General features: G+C 40.4%; 1 protein-coding gene across 1 annotated transcript; it reads left to right on the top strand.

The window, feature by feature from the left end:
* Window positions 1-1,838: 1,838 nt before the first annotated feature.
* Window positions 1,839-5,157, top strand: LOC118348267 (pentatricopeptide repeat-containing protein At3g57430, chloroplastic-like). The gene has a single exon (XM_035689555.1). The coding sequence runs from the start codon at window positions 1,918-1,920 to the stop codon at window positions 4,669-4,671; it is 2,754 nt and encodes a 917-aa protein (XP_035545448.1). The 5' UTR covers window positions 1,839-1,917; the 3' UTR covers window positions 4,672-5,157.
* The last annotated feature ends 17,832 nt before the right edge of the window (window positions 5,158-22,989 follow it).

The raw sequence follows: 22,989 nt of genomic DNA, 5'->3' as shown, positions 1-22,989 counted from the left end.
TTTATATATTATAGTGATTTTATTTTTTATTTATATATTATAGCGATTTTATTTTTTATTTATATATAATAGTGATAAATATTTTTTATTTATATATTATAGTTATTTTATTTTTTATTTATATATTATAATGATTTTATTTTTTATTTATATATTATAGCGATTTTATTTTTTATTTATATATAATAGTGATAAATATTTTTTATTTATATATTATAGTTATTTTATTTTTTTATTTATATATTATAGTGATTTTATTTTTTATTTATATATTATAGTGATTTATTTTTTATTTATATATTTTAGTGATTTTATTTTTTATTTATATATAATAGTGATAAATATTTTTTATTTATATATTATAGTGATTTTATTTTTTATTTATATATTATAATGATTTTATTTTATTTATATTTAATAGTGATAAATATTATAATGATTTTATTTTTTATTTATATGTAATAGTGATAAGTATTATAGAATGTTTGTGAATAGTTATGAGTAGAGATTGAAGTGGGTTTGTGGGTCCCATTGAGAGTACTTTAAGTTGTTTGGCATGTGAAGTATTTTCAAAAGTACAAGAATACTTGAAAAGTGTTGAGAGTAGTTTGGCACCCAAACATACCCTTATTTGATATCCAAATTTTCCATCTCTCCTACAAAATTCTTATAAAGGTTGGTACTGGTGGCCTTCACTCAAGGGAGTGACTATAGAGGTAGTCTTCTTATCAAAGACTAGGTGGCTTGTGATTGTTGCTCCCTCCTTTCTTTTCCTTGTTTTTTCTCTTTTTATATATTTTTCTATTATTTAATTAACTTTTATTATTTTGATTTAGTTAATCAATCTTCTCCTTCTTTTGAAGCCAACCAGCTGGTCCTGACGTGTGACGTATCTATAAAAATGTTCTTTTTTATATTTTATTTAATTTTTATTTTTTTTAAATTCTTTAAATCTTAATGAGTAATGTAAGATATAATCGTAAAGTGCGTAAGTATTGTAAAATTCTTTTAAAAAAGAGTGAGGTTCACTATTAAAATATTAATTTTTATCATGTAAATTTCGTATTTACTCAATTTTTTAAAGAGATTGTACAACACTTACACATCTTAATATAATTTTCTCTTTTATTTTTCAAATTTGTCTTTGAATCGCATATCTAGCCGGATATGCCAATCACCATGCACGCACTTGCATTCCCTCTGTCACATTCTCCCACTTTTTGAGGTTTGATGGTGCTTTCTTTTGTTGATTAGTGGTTTGTCCACCACCCTTCTTCAAGAATATAAATAATATGTAGATTTAAGAACAGAACTATTCTATTTGAATAAGCTTCAATTGCAAAAGAAAGGCGAAAATCTCTGTATTGTAAGACCGTGCGATAAATGATTCGAAACAGTTGGACCAAGGAATTAGTCCAACAACCGCTTTGTAGTGGTCAAGTAATAAGTTTATATTTATTTTCTGTTTTGTGTTTTTTAGAAAAAAGTTTATATTTATTTTCTGAATGGTATCAATTGGAAGAATTTCCCATGTTTCCATTCTGCTTATTAATACTAGGAAATTGACCATTAAGAGAAAGAAAAAATAAAAAATAAAAAATAAAAGAAGAAATTAAGATTAGGTTTGTTCATGAATTGAGATGAAAATTAAAAATTAAAAAAAATATTATTAGAATATTATTTTTTAATATTATTCTTATTTTAAAATTTAAAAAAATTAAATTATTTATTATATTTTATGTAATAATTTTTAAAAATTATAATAATTAAATTAGATGAGATGAAATGAAATAAATTGTGAGTGTTTCTCAATCCCTCAATCCAAACTAACGCTAACGAGTTGGCCTCGTAACCCGTAAACTCGAGTCCCAGTCTACGTAGAAGTTAGAATAGCATAACAACTGCAACAACTACCAGATGACCTGCTACATCCAACCATTTTCTCCTCTCCTTACACCGCCCTTCTCTTCCCGCACATTTTCTTCCCTCCGGACCGACCACCACCACCACCCCGCACTTCTTCACGAACACAATCATTCTCTACCCCTTGCCAGTGCCGCCGCCGCCGCCGCCACCGCCACCGCCATCCCCATTACCAGTCCCACGCTCACATCCACCGCCGCCACCACTTCCTCTGCACAACCCTTGTTTCAGGAATCATGGGTCGAATCCCTTCGCTTCCAAGCCCGGTCCAATCTCTTCCGGGAAGCCATATTAACGTACATCCAAATGTTGACCCTCGCCGGTATTTCACCCGACAACTTCGCTTTCCCGGCTGTCCTGAAGGCCGTGACCGCCCTTCAAGACTTGAATCTTGGGAAACAGATTCATGCCCACGTTTTCAAATTTGGATATGCTTCCTCTTCTGTTACAGTGGCTAATACCCTCGTTCATATGTATGGGAAATGTGGAGATATAGGGGACGTGTACAAGGTGTTTAACAGAATGACTGATAGAGACGAAGTTTCTTGGAACTCCATCATCGCTTCACTGTGTCGGTTTCAGGAGTGGGAGCTTGCTTTGGAAGCGTTTCAATTAATGTTGTTTGATAATATGGCACCTAGCTCATTTACGTTGGTGAGCGTGGCGCTAGCTTGTTCAAATTTTCCTAGGCATGATGGTTTACAGCTTGGTCAGCAGGTGCATGCATATAGTTTGAGAACAGGAAATTGGAGAACGTTTACCAACAATGCTTTCATGGCAATGTATGCTAAACTAGGAAGGGTTGCTGATTCGCGAGCTTTATTTGAGTTATTTGAGGACCGTGATATGATTTCATGGAACACCATGATAAGTACTTTCACTCAAAACGATCATTTTCTAGAAGCATTATTTTTCTTATATCTCATGGTTCTCGACGGAATTAAACCTGATGGGGTCACCTTTGCAAGCGTACTTCCTGCCTGCTCTCATTTGGAAATGTTAGATAGAGGCAAGGAAATTCATGCTTATGTCTTGAAGAATACTAATTTACCTGAGAATTCTTTTGTGGGTAGTGCTTTGGTTGACATGTATTGCAACTGTCGACAAGTTGAAAGTGGTCGCAGAGTTTTTGATGGCATCTCAAAGCGGGGTATTCCACTTTTTAATGCTATGATTACTGGCTATGCACAAAATGAGTATGACGAGGAGGCCTTGAGCCTCTTCTTTCAAATGGAAGCACTTGATGGAATTTATCCAAATGGCACGACAATGTCAAGTGTGCTGCCAGCTTGTGTGCGATGTGATCTGTTCTCTGACCAGGAAGGTATGCATGGGTATGTGATAAAGAGGGGTTTGGAGAAGGATAGGTATGTGCAGAATGCACTTATGGACATGTACTCCAGGATGGGGAATATAGAAATCTCAAAATATTTATTTGACAGCATGGAGGTAAGAGATATCGTGTCTTGGAACACGATGATCACTGGCTATGTCAATTGTGGATGCCATGAAAATGCACTCCACCTGTTACATGCCATGAAAAAAGTAGAAGAAAAGAACAAAGATGATGATTTTGAGGATGTGAACAGGGTTTCTCCTAAGCCAAATTCAGTAACGCTCATGACAGTTCTGCCAGGTTGTGCTGCCCTTTCAGCACTAGCAAAGGGTAAAGAGATCCATGCTTATGCCACCAGACATTTTCTGGCATCAGATGTTGCAGTCGGTAGTGCACTCGTTGACATGTATGCAAAATGTGGCTGCTTGAATTTATCTAGGAGAATGTTTGATCGAATGCCCATCAGGAATGTGATCACCTGGAATGTTCTCATCATGGCTTATGGGATGCATGGGAGAGGGGAGGAAGCCCTCGAACTATTTAAGAATATGGCAGCAGAGGGAGACAAGAGTGGCATTTTAAGGCCTAATGAAGTTACATTTATTGCAATATTTGCTGCGTGTAGTCACTCTGGGATGGTACGTGAAGGCCTACACTTATTCCATAGAATGAAAGAGGACTATGGGGTTGAACCTGCACCAGACCATTATGCTTGTGTGGTGGACTTGCTCGGCCGAGCTGGCCAACTGGAAGAAGCTTATGAACTTATCAAGATGATGCCTCCTGAATTTGACAAAAGGGATGCCTGGAGTAGCTTGCTGGGTGCTTGTCGAATTCATTGGAATGTAGAAACTGGGGAGATTGCAGCTAAGAATCTCTTCCAATTGGAACCAAATGTAGCTAGCCACTATGTTCTACTGTCCAATATCTACTCTTCTGCCGGACACTGGGAAAAGGCAATGGAGATCCGTAAAATGATGCAGAAAATGGGAGTAAGAAAAGAACCTGGGTGTAGTTGGTTTGAGTTTGGTGATGAGGTTCACAAGTTTGTGGCTGGGGATGCATCGCACCCACAAAGTGAGCAGCTCCATGGATTTCTTGAAACCCTGTCAGAGAGGATGAGAAGGGAAGGGTATGTGCCTGATACTTCTTGTGTGCTTCACAACGTTGATGAAGAGGAGAAGGAAACTTTACTATGTGGACACAGTGAGAAACTGGCAATAGCTTTTGGTATTCTTAACACCCGTCCCGGAACTACAATTAGAGTTGCCAAGAACCTTAGAGTATGTAATGACTGCCATGTTGCCACTAAGTTCATCTCAAAGATAGTAGACAGGGAGATTATTGTTAGAGATGTGAGGAGGTTCCATCATTTTAGGAATGGAACTTGTTCCTGTGGAGATTACTGGTGACAAGTGCCGGAATTCAATTTCTCTTCTGGAAGAACCAACAAGATTTGCTTAAAATCCTATGCTGTCTGGTACTGTTCATGACAATTCGTTTTCAGATTTTGAAATTTAGTTTGTAACAAGTTATACCATGTAGAAATTTCTTGAAATTTCATATATGTGTATTTATTGATAAGGGAATTTATATAGTAAAGTAGTTGGTCTTCAACTGTTAATCACCACTTCTCTGACTTTGTTGTGAGTCATCGTCCTCAACCTTTGAGCTTCTAAAGTCTTCATATTTCCACAAGACTCTTGAAGATGTCAAGCTATGAGAATTGGTATGAGGAGCTCTTCAACAAATGCTTTTCGTTGTTAGTCAAAATCGAAGCTTTATGGCTACAGTGGATTTTATGTGAATTGGTAATGTTCTCATGCGCTTTTTCCATCCATAGAAATTTAATTTTTATGGGTAAATTGTCACAAACAATTCCTTTTGGATGAAATGAGTTTTGGTGTTGGTTATAGTAGTGGCATCTTTTGATTGTGGTCACAAGCTCTCACCAAAGTCACTATCAGATGTTTGAGATCATTTCTCTGTATGAACCATCCATCCAGCCATTCAATTTTTCATGTAGAAGGACAAGCAAAATGCTCAAATGCATCTGGTTTTTTGGTAGTACTCAACCACTACTATATTGAGAACAAAAATCCAGCTATAGCATTTTATTGTATTGCTCTCAAATCCTTTCAACGTACTAATTTAACCAACTCTTGGAATAATGAATTCCTAAAAAGTTAAAGTGAAACAGATGTATTGTCAAAAAATAGCAGAATATAACATCACACGAAACCTTTTTCATGCACGAGGATCTCAAAATTCCCTCCAATTCTCATTCTGTCAAAGCTTGCATTTCAAGAAGTCAGAGAAGGGGCCCTTTTCAAGAAGTGACCTCATTAACACGAGCTATCTTTTACGTTTGAGATGAAGGGATACTCCATTGAGAGTACTCAGAGTAGTCGCCAGTTGAAATAGCAAACAGAGAAAAAACAGATTTTACACATGATACTGCCTCCAAGTTGAACTCCTGAAGCCCGCAACATATTAGAAAGAATATTTCCTAAGTCATCACGTGGGGAGACATTGATATCAACATAATTCCATTTCTTAATACTTCATAGAAATCATGTTATAGCAAAGAAATTAAGCTAATGTGATCAATAGGACGTAGTTAAGAGATAAACAATATAGTAGTAACAAATGTGTATTTTATCTATTAAGTCATCAAGCACCCCCAACCTGTTAATGTAGTGTAAGAAATCATTTAAAAGTAGCCACGTGTTAATAAAACGGTTTAAAGAAACATATGTTCCTCCATTTCAAGAAGCCAAGTGTCAATGAAAGAGAATTGCCAACTGTTTGATTCTATGGTTTTGATTCCTCGAGATTATTTGGAAATTAAACTAGATGTTCAGATGTTGATGAGATGACAGCACTAATGGAGATGAAGTATAGGAATATGGAACGATTTTAAAGTCAGATTCACATAATTACACTGACACTTGTACTCAATACCTTTCAATTGTACAACCACCAAAAGGAAGGAACTGAGCCACCAGTTTTTGAAAGCAGAAAAATAGAGTACGTTTGCATAGACGAAAGAAAACCTATGGCTTTGCAAGAAAGAAGGATGCTAACCAAAGGTAGCAAGAACAAAAGCGATGTCAAAGCAAACTGTTAAGAACCTGCTGGAGAAATGTTGGATAATAGAGGAAGATGAAGAAACGTAGGAGATGGCTGCTGCAAGAAGAAGAACAGAATGCACGGAAGATGTTTGATAAAAAGACTATCAGAGTTTGTATTGTCACGGGAGTGCTTCGAGGGCTCCCAACCTCCTTACAGGAATTTCCTTACAATAATATTCTCCAATGATCCCTCCCTTTCCACTCACTTCCTTCTTATTCTTACATTTATCTCACCTGTAACTAACTCTTCAAATGATAAACTAACCAAGACTGACTTCCAATTAAAATGACAGACTCAATACTTGAAAATAACACATAAACTCTACGTTGCATACAGGTGTTAACCCCAGAATTTCCCAACGCACCGATTGAAGTCTTTCAACTCAAACGGTGCGTTTAACAGTTATTAAATGCCCAAAGCATAACGTAAAAGACACGACCCATGCCGAATTTAAAAACGCACGCACACTGCTCAGATTTCACACAAAACGCACGCACCCATTTGAGACTCAACATCAAAACGCACGCACACTGACTCTGCCTTTAGGACCTCGCTACGCACTGTTTCCCCCTTTTCTCTTACGTCGTTGTTTTGAGTTCTTCACTTAAAACACTTACACTTCAAGCCACTTCACTTCTCACTTCAAGTTCGGTGCCCAGAATCTCCCCCTTTCTTCTCTTAGTTTCTCTACTCTAGGGTTCCTTCATGCTCTTGTCCCAATGCCAGCCGCCGGTTCATGACAACTCCCTCCCATCACAGCACCTTGCCCACAAGGTGTGGGTAAAGGCCTTGCAGACGCCATAGTAACTCCCAAGTATTCTCTTCAGTCGGCAAACCCAACCACTTCACGAGGAACTCGATAACTGCTCTTGCACCTTGTTTCTCCATACGTCTTCCAATGATTTTTTCTGGTTCTGGTCTTAATTCCCCTGTGTGATCTATAGGTGGTAGTGATGGAAAAACTGGAACTTGGGAGCCGATTTTTTTCTTCAGGCACGAAACATGAAATGTCGGGTGGACTTTGGAAGATTCAGGAAGCTTTAGTCTGTAAGCTATTGCACCTATTTTAGCTTCAATTTGAAAAGGCCCATAAAATCGGGGGGCTAATTTCATGTTGTGTCGAATAGCTAGGGTTTTTTGTCTGTATGGTTGTAACTTCAAATAAACCCAGTCCCCTACATCAAACTGTCTCTTAGTCCTTTTTTTTATCAACAAAGTGCTTCATTCGATTACTGGTTTCACTCAAATTGTTCTTAAGTAACTGTATCACCTGATCCATATCCTTTAAAACTTGGTATGCCGTGCTATTAGTGCTTGTTCCCGGGACATAAGATAGTAAGGTAGGAGGAGGGTGCTCGTACACAGCTTCGAAATGGGTCATTTTTGTTGATGTGTGATAAGTGGTGTTGTACCACCACTCTGCCATAGGTAGCCAAACTGACCAGGACTTGGGTTTTACCCCTGCATAGCATCTTAGGTAGCATTCCAGACCCTTGTTAAGCGCCTCGGTCTGGCCATTGGTTTGAGGATGGTAAGCTGAGCTATAGTCTAGAGAGGAACCTTGGGAGTGAAATAAAGCCTGCCAAAAGGAACTCAAGAAAATAGGGTTCCTATCCGACACCACGGACCTAGGAAACCCATGCAGCTTAAAAATATTTTTCATAAACACATCCGCGACTACTTGAGCTGTATGGGGGTGGGACAAGGCTATAAAATGGCCATACTTCGAAAAATGGTCCACCACCACAAAAATAACACTAAATCCCTTAGAATTAGGTAAACCATCAATAAAATCAAGGGATATGTCGGTCCAAGGCTGATTGGGAATGGGTAAGGGTTGTAACAATCCTGCTGGATAAGTTGCTTCATATTTAACAGCTTGACAGGTCTCACATTCTCTCACCAGCTGTTTGATGTCCCTCTTCATTCCTTTCCAATAAAAATCATGTTTGGCTCTGTGATATGTTTTTAAATACTCGGAGTGACCTACCTGGGGGTTATTGTGAATGTACTGCAGAACTTTTAGCTTAAAATCTGAATCTAGGTTCAAAACCACCCTTCCCTTCTTAACAATCAACCCTTGTTGTAAGGAAAACCCTTGAGGAATGTTCTGATTTTGGTGCAGGTTTTTAAGTAACTCCACTAACTCCGTAGAATCTAGGTAGCTTTTCTTCAACTCCTCAATCCAAAGAGGTGTAGGAAATGAAATCATAGCTGAGCAAACCGACTCTTGGTCTTCCCCCTCCCTTCTTGAAAGGGCATTCGCCACCTTGTTTTCCTTACCCTTTTTGTATTCAATGGAAAAATCATAACCCATTAGCTTTGTAATCCATTTCTGTTGCGTCTCAGTCCCCACACGTTGTTCTAGTAAAAACTTAAGGGCTTGTTGGTCAGTTTTAATGATGAAAGGCTGTCCAAAGAGGTAGGGCCTCCACTTTTGTACCGCTGTCACAAGAGCCAATAATTCATTCTCGTATGTTGATAGTAGCAAGGCCTTGCCCTTAAGGGCCTGACTTAGGAAATAAATGGGTTGCCCTAGCTGCATTAACACTGCCTCTATCCCTTTCCTGCTTGCATCACACTCAATTACAAATGGCTTGCTAAAATCAGGGAGTTTAAGGACCAGTGGGTGGGACATGGCTTGTTTTAAGGCTGTAAAAGCCTTGCTAGCCTCCGGGTTCCAAGAGAAACTGCTTTTTCTGAGTAATGAAGTAAGTGGAGCAGCGATGAGACCGTAATTCTGGATAAATTTCCGGTAATAACCCGTGAGTCCTAGGAATCCTCGAAAGGCCTTCACATTCTTAGGCTCGGGCCACTCTACCATAGAAACAATCTTAGAAGGATCAGCCATTACTCCTTTATCATTAATAATGTGGCCCAAATAGTCAACTTCATTAACCGCAAACCAACACTTGGATTTTTTTGCAAACAGGCAGTGCTGTTTCAGCGTGTTTAAAACCTCTCTTAGGTGACCCACATGTTCCCCCATTGACTTGCTATATACTAGAATGTCATCAAAGAATACAAGCACAAATTTCCTCAAAAAAGGTTTAAAAACATCATTCATGAGCCATTGGAATGTGGCGGGCGTGTTAGTAAGGCCAAAAGGCATTACCAAAAATTTATAATGTCCCTCATGAGTACGGAAGCTGTTTTGGGAATGTCACTAGGCACTACTCTCACTTGATGATAGCCCGAACGTAAATCAAGTTTAGAAAAGATCACCGACCCAAAGAGCTCATCCAGCAGCTCGTCTATAACTGGAATAGGAAACTTTGCCTTTACCGTTTCCTTATTGAGTGCCCTATAGTCCACACAAAGCCGCCAACTACCATCGGCCTTACGAACCAGCAAAATAGGGGACGAAAATGGACTAGAACTAGGCCTAACCACCCTCGATATCAACAATTCAGTCACAATCTTCTCAATCTTAGTTTTTTGGTACTATGGGTATCGGTAAGGTCTATTGGAAATTGGCTGAGTGCCCTCCTTGAGGACTATATGGTGGTCATGGCTACAGGGTGGTGGCAGCCCTTGGGGTTCACTAAATACCCCCTCAAACTCCTCTAACAGATTAGAAATTTGCCCGTTCACACTTACACATTGTTCGTTTGTTACCTCCTCACACATGATTTGCAATAAAATGCCCTTCCCGATAGTCATAGTCGCCTTAAGCAACTTATCACCGTCCTCTACTACCGATGAGTTTAACTTTAATCCCTTGAATTCTATAGGTTTGCCGTCCAACACAAAATTCATAAGGATTTCGAAAAATCCCAAGTGATAGGGCCCAATGTTTCCAACCATTGGATGCCCATCACAATGTCACAACTAGCAAGGTCCAATAAATGAAGAGGTGGGTTTAGCAAGTTACCTTGGACCTTTAAAGGGGTTGATCGGCAGATTCCTTCACTGCTTAGTCCTTGCCCATTGGCTACGCGCACCCTCAAATTAATTGAGTAATCCACTGGTAACTTTAATCTTGAGACCACAGCCATGCCGATAAAATTGTGTGAACTGCCCGAGTCCAACAATATAACCACTTGTTTGCAAAAAATACTTCCAACTACACGCATGGTTTTTGATGTGGGGGTTCCAACAATAGCTACCAAGGATATTTCGGGTTGTTCTTTGCTGCTGGACAGTGTTTCCGGCTGGGTTTTTCCATCATTCTCATCACTCGGCAGCTCCTCCTCCTCAACACCCTCATCCTCACTACCTTGTAACAAATAGATTTTTGGACTCTTACATTTATGCAACGGATTCCACTTCTCATCGCAATGGTAACATAAGCCCTTGCGACGTTTTTCATCCATTTGAGTTGAATAAACAAGTTTAGTACCCCCCGTTGGAGTTTTCCATTTGTGATACGCCTCACCCGAGTAAGAGCTTTGGAAAGAATTACTCCCATCCATAGCATTTGATTTTTCCCCCGTAGATATAGTGAACTTTTTTGTACTGCAATAATACTCCTCTTGCATTTTTGCTAACCCATATGCTGCATGTAAATGTACAGGGTTTAAAATACAGGTTGGGATGCGAACCTCATCTTTCAAGCCGCTGAGAAAGCAACTCAGTTTGTGAGAGTCAGAAAGGCCTCTCACGCGATTGGCCAAAGCCTCAAACTGGCTCATGTAAACAGCTACAGTACCAAACTGTTTCAATCTCGTCAATGCCTCCATTGGATCGTCATACGCCGTGGGGCCAAAGCGAAGGAGTAACACCCTGGAAAACATCTCCCAATCCCGGAATAATCCACCATTTTCAGCTTCTTGGAACCAAACAAGGGCCTCGCCTTCCATGTGGTAAGAAGCCATCAACAAACGGTGAGGTAGTGGGGTTTGGTTGAAATCAAAGTAGTGGTTGACTTTAAAGAGCCAAGCGGCTGGGGTTAGATCCTTGAAAATGAGGAAATTCCAATTTGACACCCATGGGGTTAAATCTTCTTGGGTCTGTGTTGTTGAACTCCAGTTGGAATGGGTTGTGTGGGGGTGGAGGTGGGGGAGGTGGAGGATTGTTTTGTTGGGCGAAATGGGCTCGTAGCATGTCTTTAATCTTTTGAACATCTGTCTTAACCTCATTGAGCTCCTGTTTAGTTTGGTCCATCTGAACTTGTAGGGCATCAACTTGTTGCTGCTGTTGTTGTTTTGATCGAGTGTTTTCAGCCATGGTAGTCTATGGTATGGTAGAGTTAATGCTCTGAGTAGAAGGCGTGGATTTGTGGCTGTTTGGATGAATTTTCTAGGTGTTTGGGTCTTATTTTGGTGGCTATTTGGATGGGATTTTGTGGGTGTTTGGGTTTGCTTTTGGTGGCTGTTTGTATGAATTTTGTGAGTGTTTGGGTCTTATTTTTGGTGGCTGTATGGATGAATCTTGGTAGGATCGGTTGGCTGCTGGTACCACTTGTTAAGAACCTGCTGGGAAATGTTGGGTAATAGAGGAAGATGAAGAAACGTAGGAGATGGCTGCTGCATGAAGAAGAACAGAGTGCACGGAAGATGTTTGATAAAAAGACTATTAGAGTTTGTATTGTCACGTGAGTGCTTGGAGGGCTCCCAACCTCCTTACAGGAATTTCCTTACAATAATATTCTCCAATGATCCCTTCCTTTCCACTCACTTCCTTCTTATTCTTACATTTCTCTCACCTGTAACTAACTCTTCAAATGATAAACTAACCAAGACTGACTTCCAATTAAAATGACAGACTCAATACTTGAAAATAACACTTAAACTCTACGTTGCATATAGGTGTTAACCCCAAAATTTCCTAACACACCGTTTGAAGTCTTTCAACTCAAACGGTGCGTTTAACAGTTATTAAACGCCCAAAGCATAACGTAAAACGCACGCACCCATGCCCAATTTAAAAACGCAGGCACACTGCTTAGATTTCACACGAAACGCACACACCCATTCGAGACTCAACATCAAAACGCACGCACATCGACTCTGCCTTTAGGACCTCGCTACGCACTGTTTCCCCCTTTTCTCTTACGTCGTCGTTCTGAGTTCTTCACTTAAAACACTTACACTTCAAGCCACTTCACTTCTCACTTCCAGTTCGATGCCCAGAATCTCCCCCTTTCTTCTTTTAGTTTCTCTGCTCTAGGGTTCCTTCATGCTCTTGTCCCAATGCCAGCCGCCGATTCATGACACAAACAGGAAAGAAGAGAACAAGTTGTTGGGCTTCTTTGTGTGGAGCTCAATTCTGTTTGTGGTGGCTCGATCCATGACCAGACCCAACAAGTATTATTGGGGTTTTTAGATAGATATTCAACGAAACTTGGGTCATGGAACAGAGGCTTGTGTCGTGTTCAATTGATTCCACTTTATATTTTTATGTTCTTTATCGTTCCTAACAAGAGCTTGGTCAAGCATCAAACACCAGTAGTTTCATTTTACACATGACATTATAAAAACTAAGTTTAAGTAATTTTCTTTCTTGTCACACTGGAAAAGTGCAGAAGACCATCGTCAGCGCATCCAACGTTTCGGATTCCCAAGAACCCTCATGATTACTTTCCCAGGTTTTGCCTAATACGTTCACTTTTGCCTATGCTTCCTCTTTTTCCTTTTCCTTCTTCTTCTTTGCTCATACTTCCTCTCTCTGTCTTCCTTGCATTTTTCTGTTCATGTCCCATTCTCCATTTTTCTTTCACGTCGCCTTCAAGAAATCTTCTTTCTTGCAATGGCTAGTCGCGGTTCTGCTAAAACTTCCCCCAAATCAAAGGGTGAATCCTCCCTTTCCTAGAACCCCTCTTCTTTCGATGGATATTCGTGGCGTTCGGTCTTAAACGTGGTGGACCTTGTTGACTTGAGGGAGTCTTTCTACATCCCTGAATCGGTGGACATGACTATTCCCGAAAGGGGGTGCGTCGATAGAGAGGGCTATGCCAGAGACGTGGCTCTTACAGTTTGTGCCCTAACCAATGGGTTGCACCTCCCTTTCATTCACCTAGTGCACGATGTATTACACTTTTTGAAGCTTACTCCTGCCCAACTTCATAGTAAGGCATGGTGCATGTTGATGTGTGCATGTGTAGTCTTCTACTCAGGTGTTGAAGTCCCTAGGGGAGAAGTACCTAGACTTAACGATGAAGGAATTCCTTTCCTTTTTATAGCGTTGCATCTCTGCCAAGAAATATATGCAATTTCCTTGTCTGTGGGCGTTATTCGAATGCCAAATAATGGACCAGTAAGTTTTTCTTCATCTTTGGTAGTGGTTTGAAGTTTCCCGCCAATGAAATGCATATAAGAGATTACCCTATTTTTGCCAATTGGGGTGTGTCCCTAACGATAAAAGTTTATTGCTAGAGCTGACTGATAGTCAACGTTCTTGTATTGACCTTGTCCTAGAATGGGCTAAGGACCACGACCATGATGGTCTGTGGTAGGATGATCTCCTTTCTCCCTCTAGTATATATAGGTTTCTGGTGGTGCCCAGTTGCACCATGTCAGGGGGGCCAAACTCAAAGTGGTACCGCCCTAAGCAAAAGGGAATGGCCCCCAAACTAGGGGGCCAAAAGTGAAGCGTCCCCGTGGTGAGGGTGCAAAATCTAGTGGCATTTCTGATTCCCCTTCGGAGGTGGCGCAGGGGGTGACTATAGATGCAACTGTTCTTGGAGAGGCCATGTCGGTTGCTTCCCCTGTTAGGGCCTCCTCAATGGTGAGCCCAGGTTTTGATGACCTTGGTGCCTTGATGAAGCAGGTTAGCAAAGACCTTTCGTTAGCTTACGACTTTGGACTGCCTTTGGGGGGTTACCATGTGGACACCATTCCTTTGAATTTCTTGTTGTTGTTCCCACACCCTGCAACAGGAGTGATTTAAGCGACATATAGGCCGTTTTTGCCTTGGGCATATTCGGGGGAGGGGTGCCTGATGTTTTTGCCCCAATTGCTTGTGGTGTCGCAATTAAAACTGAAGGCGACAGCCTTGTCCCTCATGGGGGGCAAGACTTTTCCCTGCACTCCTTTCCTACTACTCCCATGGGTGGTGACACCCTGCCTACGGACCAAGACAAAGTATCCATTCCCTCACCAAATCCTTCTTTGCTTGGTAGGGATGGGAGCACCACCCTTCGCGAGGGTGAGATCTTGTTGGGCAATCGGGACACTCTTAGTGGCAGTGCCCTTGAAGAATAGATAGGTGTGGAGGTAGGAGCCCAGCGCGATGAGCTAGTGGGCGAGCAGATTGGCGCCCAACAAGATGAGCCAGTGGGTGAGCAGGTTGGCACCCTGCGTGAAGGTGGCCCCTCTAGGGGAGTGTCTGCCCCCAAGCTTGGGGTCGTAGTGGCCTCGGAGGAGAAGTTCATTGGTGACGAAAGTTCTCTTATTTCACCAAGCAAGAGAACGACCGCCTTAAAGCTGAGAGGGACTATCTGCAATGCTGCCTGAAGCAGTCGAACGGCTATGTTCATTCCCTAGAGGCAGATCTTGACTCTCTTCATAAGAAGTCGTGCAACCTATGCTCTAGCTCCTCCGTGTCGAGAGTCTCCATGTCCACGACAGTTTTGTCGTGCATATGGCAGAGATGGAGAAAGTTACAACCAGGGTAGACGTGTTGCGCCTCAAGGGGTGTTGGACTCCTCCAAGCGATCTCAAGTTGATGCTGACAGAAAATGTAAGGAGGCGGTTGTAGCCTCGGCTTCCTCCGAAGAGAAGTGTGAGAAAGTGGTCAAGGAGTTGGCCCAAAGAAAACAAGCGTTCTGGAAGGAGCGTGGACATAAAGATAGCTGAGCTAGAAGGGGACCTGTCTCATGCGCAGGCTAGATACGATAAATATAAGAAGGAGTGTGAGGCGAAAGATGCCCGCTAAGACCAGACACCAGGGAGTGTGACCAAGTTGGTCGCACAGGTGAAGGAGCTGTAGGAGGCGCAGAGGAGGTTGGAATCCCATATGGTTGTGGCGAACAATGAGATTGTTCGACTGCACCCTCAATTGTCCACCGCCAAGGCCATTCGAGACCAGGCATTTGGATATAGGTATGGGGTGGGATTGGCTCGTCTGCAAGTGCATTTGCTAGCCAACCCTCGGACAATTTTAAGGAATCTAAATTTGAAGGATTTTGAGTCAGATGCCACTGCGGTCCAGTATGCAGATGCTATGGGTCACATCGTGATGCCTGACACCTTCCCCTGTCCCCCGCCTCCGTCATAATTTTTCTTTTTGTTTGTGATAATTGTTAGGCTCCTGTTTTGGGCTATTTGTAGTTTCTGCCCTCTTTTGGGGCTCTTTGCATTTTTGGGGTAAACAATTATATTTCTGGGCCCTCGAATTGGCCTTCTGTTTTTATGCGTAGTTTTTTGGTTTTTTTTTTTGACAACTTTTTGGCCCTGAAATTGGCCTCTTACCTTTGTATGAGATTTTGTGTCTTGGATAATGTTTCGTTTTACTGCTTTGTGTGCCTTTGTTCTTGAGAATACCTGGTGATCGGTCAATCCAAAATACTTCAATAAACAACCCACTAATAGCTGGCCACCACATACTCAATTTATTTGACTTAGTCTACATCTGCCTACACCCGATGAGATGTGTGTATATGCTATTACCGTATGCCCGTGCCTCACTCCATCCTCGTCTTCCCCTCCATCCCCCTTCCCTTCCATCCCATTCGCAAACGACAAAACTCGGGAGTCATACCAGAGGTATTTCTACCCCACGACAAAACTAGAATCTCATACCGGTGGCTCCTCGACACCCGACGGAGCTCGACCCAGACGGTGGCATGGAGGGAGCTCCATTTCCAGATACAACTTTAAGATCACCACCCCTAAACTGATGGACCTTCAATATTTTCAAATTTACCCGTATTTTTTTTGTTTCTTGATTGCATCATACATCTTTCTCGTTTTCTTTGACCTTTCAAATTTGAGAATACAAGTTATAATTTTTGGTTTGTCCCTTTCACAGTTTAAATAGAAAACGTTTTCGTTTGGGCGATGTTGTGTGAGATGATATCTTCTTTAACTGTGAATTTGGTGCTTGGTTGTGTTAATGTAAACGGGTGAAGAAGAAAGAGGAGAAACCGATTGGAAGCCTAAAAAAACACGATGCACAGAAAGTGTTTGATAAAAGTTTTAAGAAGAAAAATTATGCTCAAAGTGGATAAAATTGTTGATGAAATTGTCCGTTTGACATTGTATTAGCGTTGGCATGGGTCTATTAACAGTCCAGAATATTAACGTGTTAATGTAGCACTAAGTGGGTGTTAATGTAAGTGGAGTCAGTAGTACCAAGTGTAGGTGTTAATGTACATGGAGTCAGTAGCGCTAAGTGTTGGTGTTAATGTAAGTTTGTAACAATTGTTTTTTGTATACCATTGTATACCATTGTACATGTTAATGTAAGTTTCTATACATGAAATGGTAGGGTAGCATTTTTTTTATACCCATGTACATGTTAAAATTAGCATTGTTTTTTTGTTTGCACTACCAGTTTTTTTTTTGGATTAAATGAAAATATTATCATTGATATGGAGGATTACACCGTACAGACTAAATCAGCCAAAGCCGAATTTTGGACCTCTGGATGGCCATCCTCTAACCAAAAATTGTCATTAACAGTTTCTGTGCCATGGTGATTTGCGGGCAACAATATTGAATATTCTCACTTCAAATTGTCTCAACAACAGGGATAACAACATGTAAATAAAGTTGTTGATTGAGTATGTCTACTATAAATAAAATAGATAGAGGAGAAACCTTGTCGAATTAACATTTCAAGTGCTGATGGTGGCACTTGGGATGCATAATGTAAGACTTTTTACTGGATTTGTGATAAGTTTTGGTGGATCAAGATGATCAAAACTGCACATATCCGAAGTATCTAATATTGTTTTTTGCACCAACATGCTAGTTTCTCTTATGCACCATCTTTTAGCATTGTTAAAATTGATGACTTTTCAATATGATGACAGTTAAGGAGAAGTTCGGGCTCTCATTCTGGTTCAAGTTCTTGGACTGCAAGAGGGGAAGACAAAGGTAGCTTTGAGAGACCACTTTGCTATTGTGGCTGCCAAGCGAAGCTACTTATTTATGGAAAATCTAATAGTTTTGGTAGAAGATTTTTCAATTGCCCAAACTATAAGATGGGTAAACAATGTGGTTTTTTTGAGTCGATTGATCTTCAAAAAGAGCAAAACAACTGTTGTAAGACAGCCTTGGAGTTAGCTGAACGAAGCCACGACAGGGTACTTAATGAGCGGCTACGCATCGAAGAATCTAAATTTAAAGCAATGGAGAAGAAGTACAAGGGAGTCTTAAAAGTGTTAATCTTGTCATGGTTATTTTTTATAGTTTGTGGTGTAATTGTTATGTATCCAAAAAATTACAATGTATCTCAGTCATTACCAGGACTCATGTAATGTAGTGTACTTTAATGTAATGATTACTACTATTAACGTAATGACTACTCATCACAATATGTCCTAACAGTTGAATATTGCAAATCACAATATTTTCTCGAACTGAAATATTCAATTCCAAATAAATACAAGATGGTTCCAATAGAAATACAAGATGTCTAGAAATAAATACAATATAGTTCATTTTCTTCAATAAACACAATACAATATAAATACAATAAATACAATATGGCTCCAAAAGCTTTCTTCAGCTGCCTCGAATACCTAATTCAGCTTCTCCTCGTCTGACTCAAAACCCTTAGCTTCTCCTCACCATTCTTAAAAACCTTCCTGGACAAATCAGAAGGTCCTCAAATTTCTTACATTTCTAAAGCAATCAAGATATAGCTAAGGAGAAGAGGGAATATATCACATACAAGATATATTCAAAATTGCACTATGAATCCAACTGTTCTGATATGTTGTCTGTTGTTGGCCCAAAATCCCTACAAAAATAACAATAAACTTTATTAGTTTCTTTAATTAAAAACCAGCAAAATAAAAATAACTATAAGGCTACTATACCTCACTGAAGGAAAATTATTTTTAGCATGTCCCTCATTCTTGCAAATGCTACAACGTCTTTTCTTTGTTGTTTGTGTTTCCTTTGGGTTCTTCGCTCTCAAAGACTTTGGGCGCCCTTTTGTGGGCACCAGTGGAGGATCTTGCACCGTTTGTAAAAAATTTGGTATAACTTGACTTCTAGATGGTATACATTCATTGATGGGCACCGTTTGTGAACATTCAACTTGATCTTCCATTGCAAGCAACTCTCTATGAACCTTCTCCAAAGCAAGTGTGAAGTGATTGTATTTTTTAGCTGAATGTGATGCAAGTTCGACAATGTCATAAAGTTGTATCATTGACTTGCTTTTTCTGATAGCAGGCTCATCTTGTTCTTGCCGCACTTGGTCATCAGAACATGGTATGTCGGGAATGGGTCGACTCTTAGCATTAATAGTCCATCTGTCTAGAATATAATGCTGTGGCAATATATTTACCTTCGCTTTCTTTCCAAAAACACATAAGATGTGCCTACAAAGAATCCCCATAAACTCACACATATGGCATGTACATATGGCATGTCCTTCATCACCCTCCAAGGTCACATGGTAAATAGGTGTTTTTTTACAATGGGCTGTCACTCCATATGTCTTGCTTGGTACCGTAGACTATTGAACAGCTCATCTTTGAAGATCTTGAAAGACTTTTTTGTATAAACAATCGTCGCCTCCTCTTCAATTTTAAAAGGTGTCTTCATTATCGCCCGCGTAGATTTTGTCCGCACATCCTTCTCTTTCTCTTTAAAGTAAGTGCATCTACAACTTTTTCATATTGATGCACAAAGTCACTAACCATAGTGCTTGAATGAACATAATCTTTGAAAAATTTGTTCATGCTTTCACTCCTCTGAATTGTTGACATATCAGCACAAAATATCGAACGCAAGTAGGTCGGTACCCACTTATCCCGTCGGCTGTAAAGATTTTGAAGCCAAGTATTTTCTCCTAGGTCATACTTCACCACAATCAAAGCCCATTCTTGCTTGAACTCATCAGTAGTAACTGTCTCATGTATGCAATGACGAAAATCTTTCTGAAAGTCCAGAAATTTGTTGTATACATGGACCAAGTGTTCAAAAAACTTTTGTAAAATGTGCCACAAGCACAACTTATGAGTTGTATTCGGGAGTACCTCTACAATTGCCTTAACCATCGCCTTGTTATCATTGGTAATTATCGTTGAAGGGGCACGCCCAAACATTGCCTCTTACTATGTTTTCAATAACCATGTATATGATTCCGTTGTTTCATTAACCAACAAAGCACAACCGAACATTATGGTCTGATGATGATGATTAACTCCAGAAAATGGTACAAATGACATCTTATAAATATTGGTTAGGTAAGTGGCATCAAATGTAATAACATCCCCAAAATATTGGTATGCAGCTTTTGATCTCGCATCAGCCCAAAAACAACTTCTCATACTCCCATCGTTGTCAACTTGCATGGAAAAAACAAACTCAGGTTCTTTGAGTTGTCGATCAAGAAAGTATGAATATAACCTTTGTGCATCCCCTTCTTCAAATATTTTCCTCCTTTTGCTTCCTAAGTAATTTTCTACATCCTTGCCAATACAACCAACATTAAATTCACCACTTGAATCTTTACTCAACATCGACATTATCTTTCTTGTTGGTACCCCGGACTCATTCAAAGTCATAATAAGTTTTTTTTGGACTTTAGTAACTCCCCTATATCCACGAAAGAAGCTAGTACTTCTCGGTGTAAGTAGAATATGATTATGTCCAACCACAAACTTGTTGACTATCCACTTTTCACCATCTTTCTTTATTCTCATTATTTATTGCCTTACATCCAATTTTTGTCTCAGCGGGTTCAGGGATTTGTCGATCTGTGTCTTTCCGACTTACTCGTCGAAATCCTTCCCTTGTGCAAACATAGTCTACTGTACAAAGAGTTTTATCATCTTTCGACAATCGAGTATGATTCGTCCGTATTGCGAATCCTTGTCGCCTTGCATATGCCTTGTAAAATGCTTGGGCGTCTTCGACCTCCTCAAATATCATACCAATGAATGGCTCTAACGGACCACTACTTGAAGAGGGAATCACATTCACTCCATCTTCGACATTGACACTATCTTCAACATTCACATCACATTGAATGTCTTCACTTTCAGCCTCAAGTTCATCACTAAATATTATAAATTGGTTCATTCAATACAAAACCACATGATTATAAATCCATTAGTTATGGAAAATCAACAAAGCTAAAAATAAATAAAGAAGAGCATGATTATAAATCCATTAAATAAATTTGTTCCTCCAATTTAAGATGTGTGTACGTATTCTGTATAATTTTATTATGAATATTGATTTGCTTAAAGTGGACATCTCTATTAGAACAATTTCTCTACATTAATGTCATGTCTGTATCCCTAACCAACATGTAAAAATATTTTACACTTTCTTTGCACCTCATATTTTACAATTTCTCTACATGATGTTTTTCAAACTTCTATTACATGAGTGCATAAGCACAAAAATGAAGACTTTTACAAATTGCATGAAAGTTTCTTTATGTTCATGAGGAGGCCAATATGTCCCTTCCCTTGAGCACGACAGAGGAGCAGTAGTGTAAAGATTTATTCTCCATCTTTTTTTTTCTTCAAACAAATCAACAATCCAGTAGTGTAAAGATTTATAATGTAAAATCTTTAAACTGAAAGCCAAGTTAGATCCCCAAAATATAATGTGAAGTGAACTCTTTCAAACATTTTGTCAAACACCAGTAGTATAAAGATTTATAATGTAAAAAAGGAAAAATACTTGAGCAACACCAAGGTCACTGGAGTCAGCCATAAGCAACTGTTAGTTGGTGACGAACTATGGTGGGCGACGAAATTAAAATTGCTAGACTGGTTTTTTATAAAATCAGTGTTTGCTCTAACAGACCAAGGAGGACAACGACAACCTTTGGGTGGTGGACTGGTGGCAGTGGATGCTTGCGGCGGATTCTGACAGAGGATGCAGGCGGTGGTGCTTTGCTGGTTGACGCACGCGGGAGTGAAGATCTTCGAAGTCGTGTAGCCTGTGCGTTGCTGGTAAGTGGTTTAAATTGTTTTACAATTCTCTTCTATCCTGTGCGGGAGAGTGTAGCATGATTATAGTGTTATTTCTGAGGTGGCGCCCAACCATTGGAGGGCTGTTAATGTGCGTAGAACGGATGGACCGCTTAGCAGCGGGACTCTTTGTTCTTTTGCTCCTTGGGTACTTAGCCTCTAGGCGTTCCCTCAGCTGGTCGGCTAAAAGGGTTATAGGATCTTCTACCCTCCATGCCTGTTTTGATTGCACCATCACACAACTCAGCCTTTGGTGGCTAACTTCCTTGGAGGGTCGTGGGGTCTTCTGACCTTCATGCCCACCTTGATTGCATCGCGAGTGTGTAACTCAACCTTTGTGGGCTAACTGCTGAGTGCATAGCGAGTGTGTAACTCAACCTTTGGTGGCTAACTTGGAGAGGGGTCGTGAGATCTTCTGACCTCCACTCCCGCCTTGATTGCACCGCGAGTGTGTAACTCAATCTTTGGTGGCTAACTATTGATTGCACCGCTAGTGTGTAACTTGACCTTTGGTGGCTAACTTAGAGAGGGGGTCGTGGGGTCTTCTAACTGCCACTCCCACCTTGATTGCACCGCGAGTGTGTAACTCGACCTTTGGTGACTAACTGCTGAGTGCATCGCAAATGTGTAACTCGACCTTTGGTGGCTAACTTGGAGAGGGGGTCGTGGGGTATTTTGACCTTCACGCCCACCTCAATTGCACTGCCAGTGTGTAACTCGACCTTTGATGGCTAACTATCGAGTATACCACGAGTGTGTAACTCGACCTTTGGTGGCTAACTTGGAGAGGGGGTCGTGGGATCTTCTTACCTCCATTCTTGCCTTGATTGCACCACGAGTGTGTAACTCGACCTTTAGTGGCTAACTGTTGAGTGTATCTCGAGTGTGTAACTCGACCTTGGGTGGCTAACTTGGAGAGAGGGTCATGGGGTCTTTTGACCTCCACGCCCGCCTTGATTTGCAATGGGCTAAATGCTTACCTACTTTTATTGCCTTTTGTTCCATCAAAATATACATTTTGAAAAACAAAAAATTGTCTTTAAAATAAATGCATAAGAAAATAAACTTTCTAAGGGTAGAACTTTTTTAGGTGTTTGGCATTCCACAAGTGTTGTAGCTCCCTTCCCTCGCTATCTTTAAGTCAATATGATCCTGGACGGTTGCTGGCGGCCACTACGTAAGGCCCTTCCCACCGTAGGCTGAGCTTCCCTTCGTCTTGGGTTGTGACCCTTGTTTCCCTCAAGACTATGTCGCCAACCTTGAATGATCTAGGTTTAACTAGTTTGTTGAAGTATTGCTCGGTCTATCTCTTACTAAGTTTGTTGGGGTCTTCATCGAAGTTCTGTAGGCCAACAAGACTCCTGGAAGCTCTTCTGCCCACTCGCCTTTCTGGTCGCCCAACTTCAAGATTTCAAGTTGGGACTTATTTGTTGATTCTACTTGCATTTTTGCCTAAGGGCGCCCGGGTGATGGGTACCTTACCTTTATCCCGAGTTCCTGGCACCACACCCTATAATGATTTGCATCGAGCTGCCTCCTGTTG

Source organism: Juglans regia, chromosome 4, assembly GCF_001411555.2.
Source record: "Juglans regia cultivar Chandler chromosome 4, Walnut 2.0, whole genome shotgun sequence".
NCBI classification, from domain to species: domain Eukaryota; kingdom Viridiplantae; phylum Streptophyta; class Magnoliopsida; order Fagales; family Juglandaceae; genus Juglans; species Juglans regia.
This window is presented reverse-complemented; position numbering and strand designations above follow the sequence as displayed.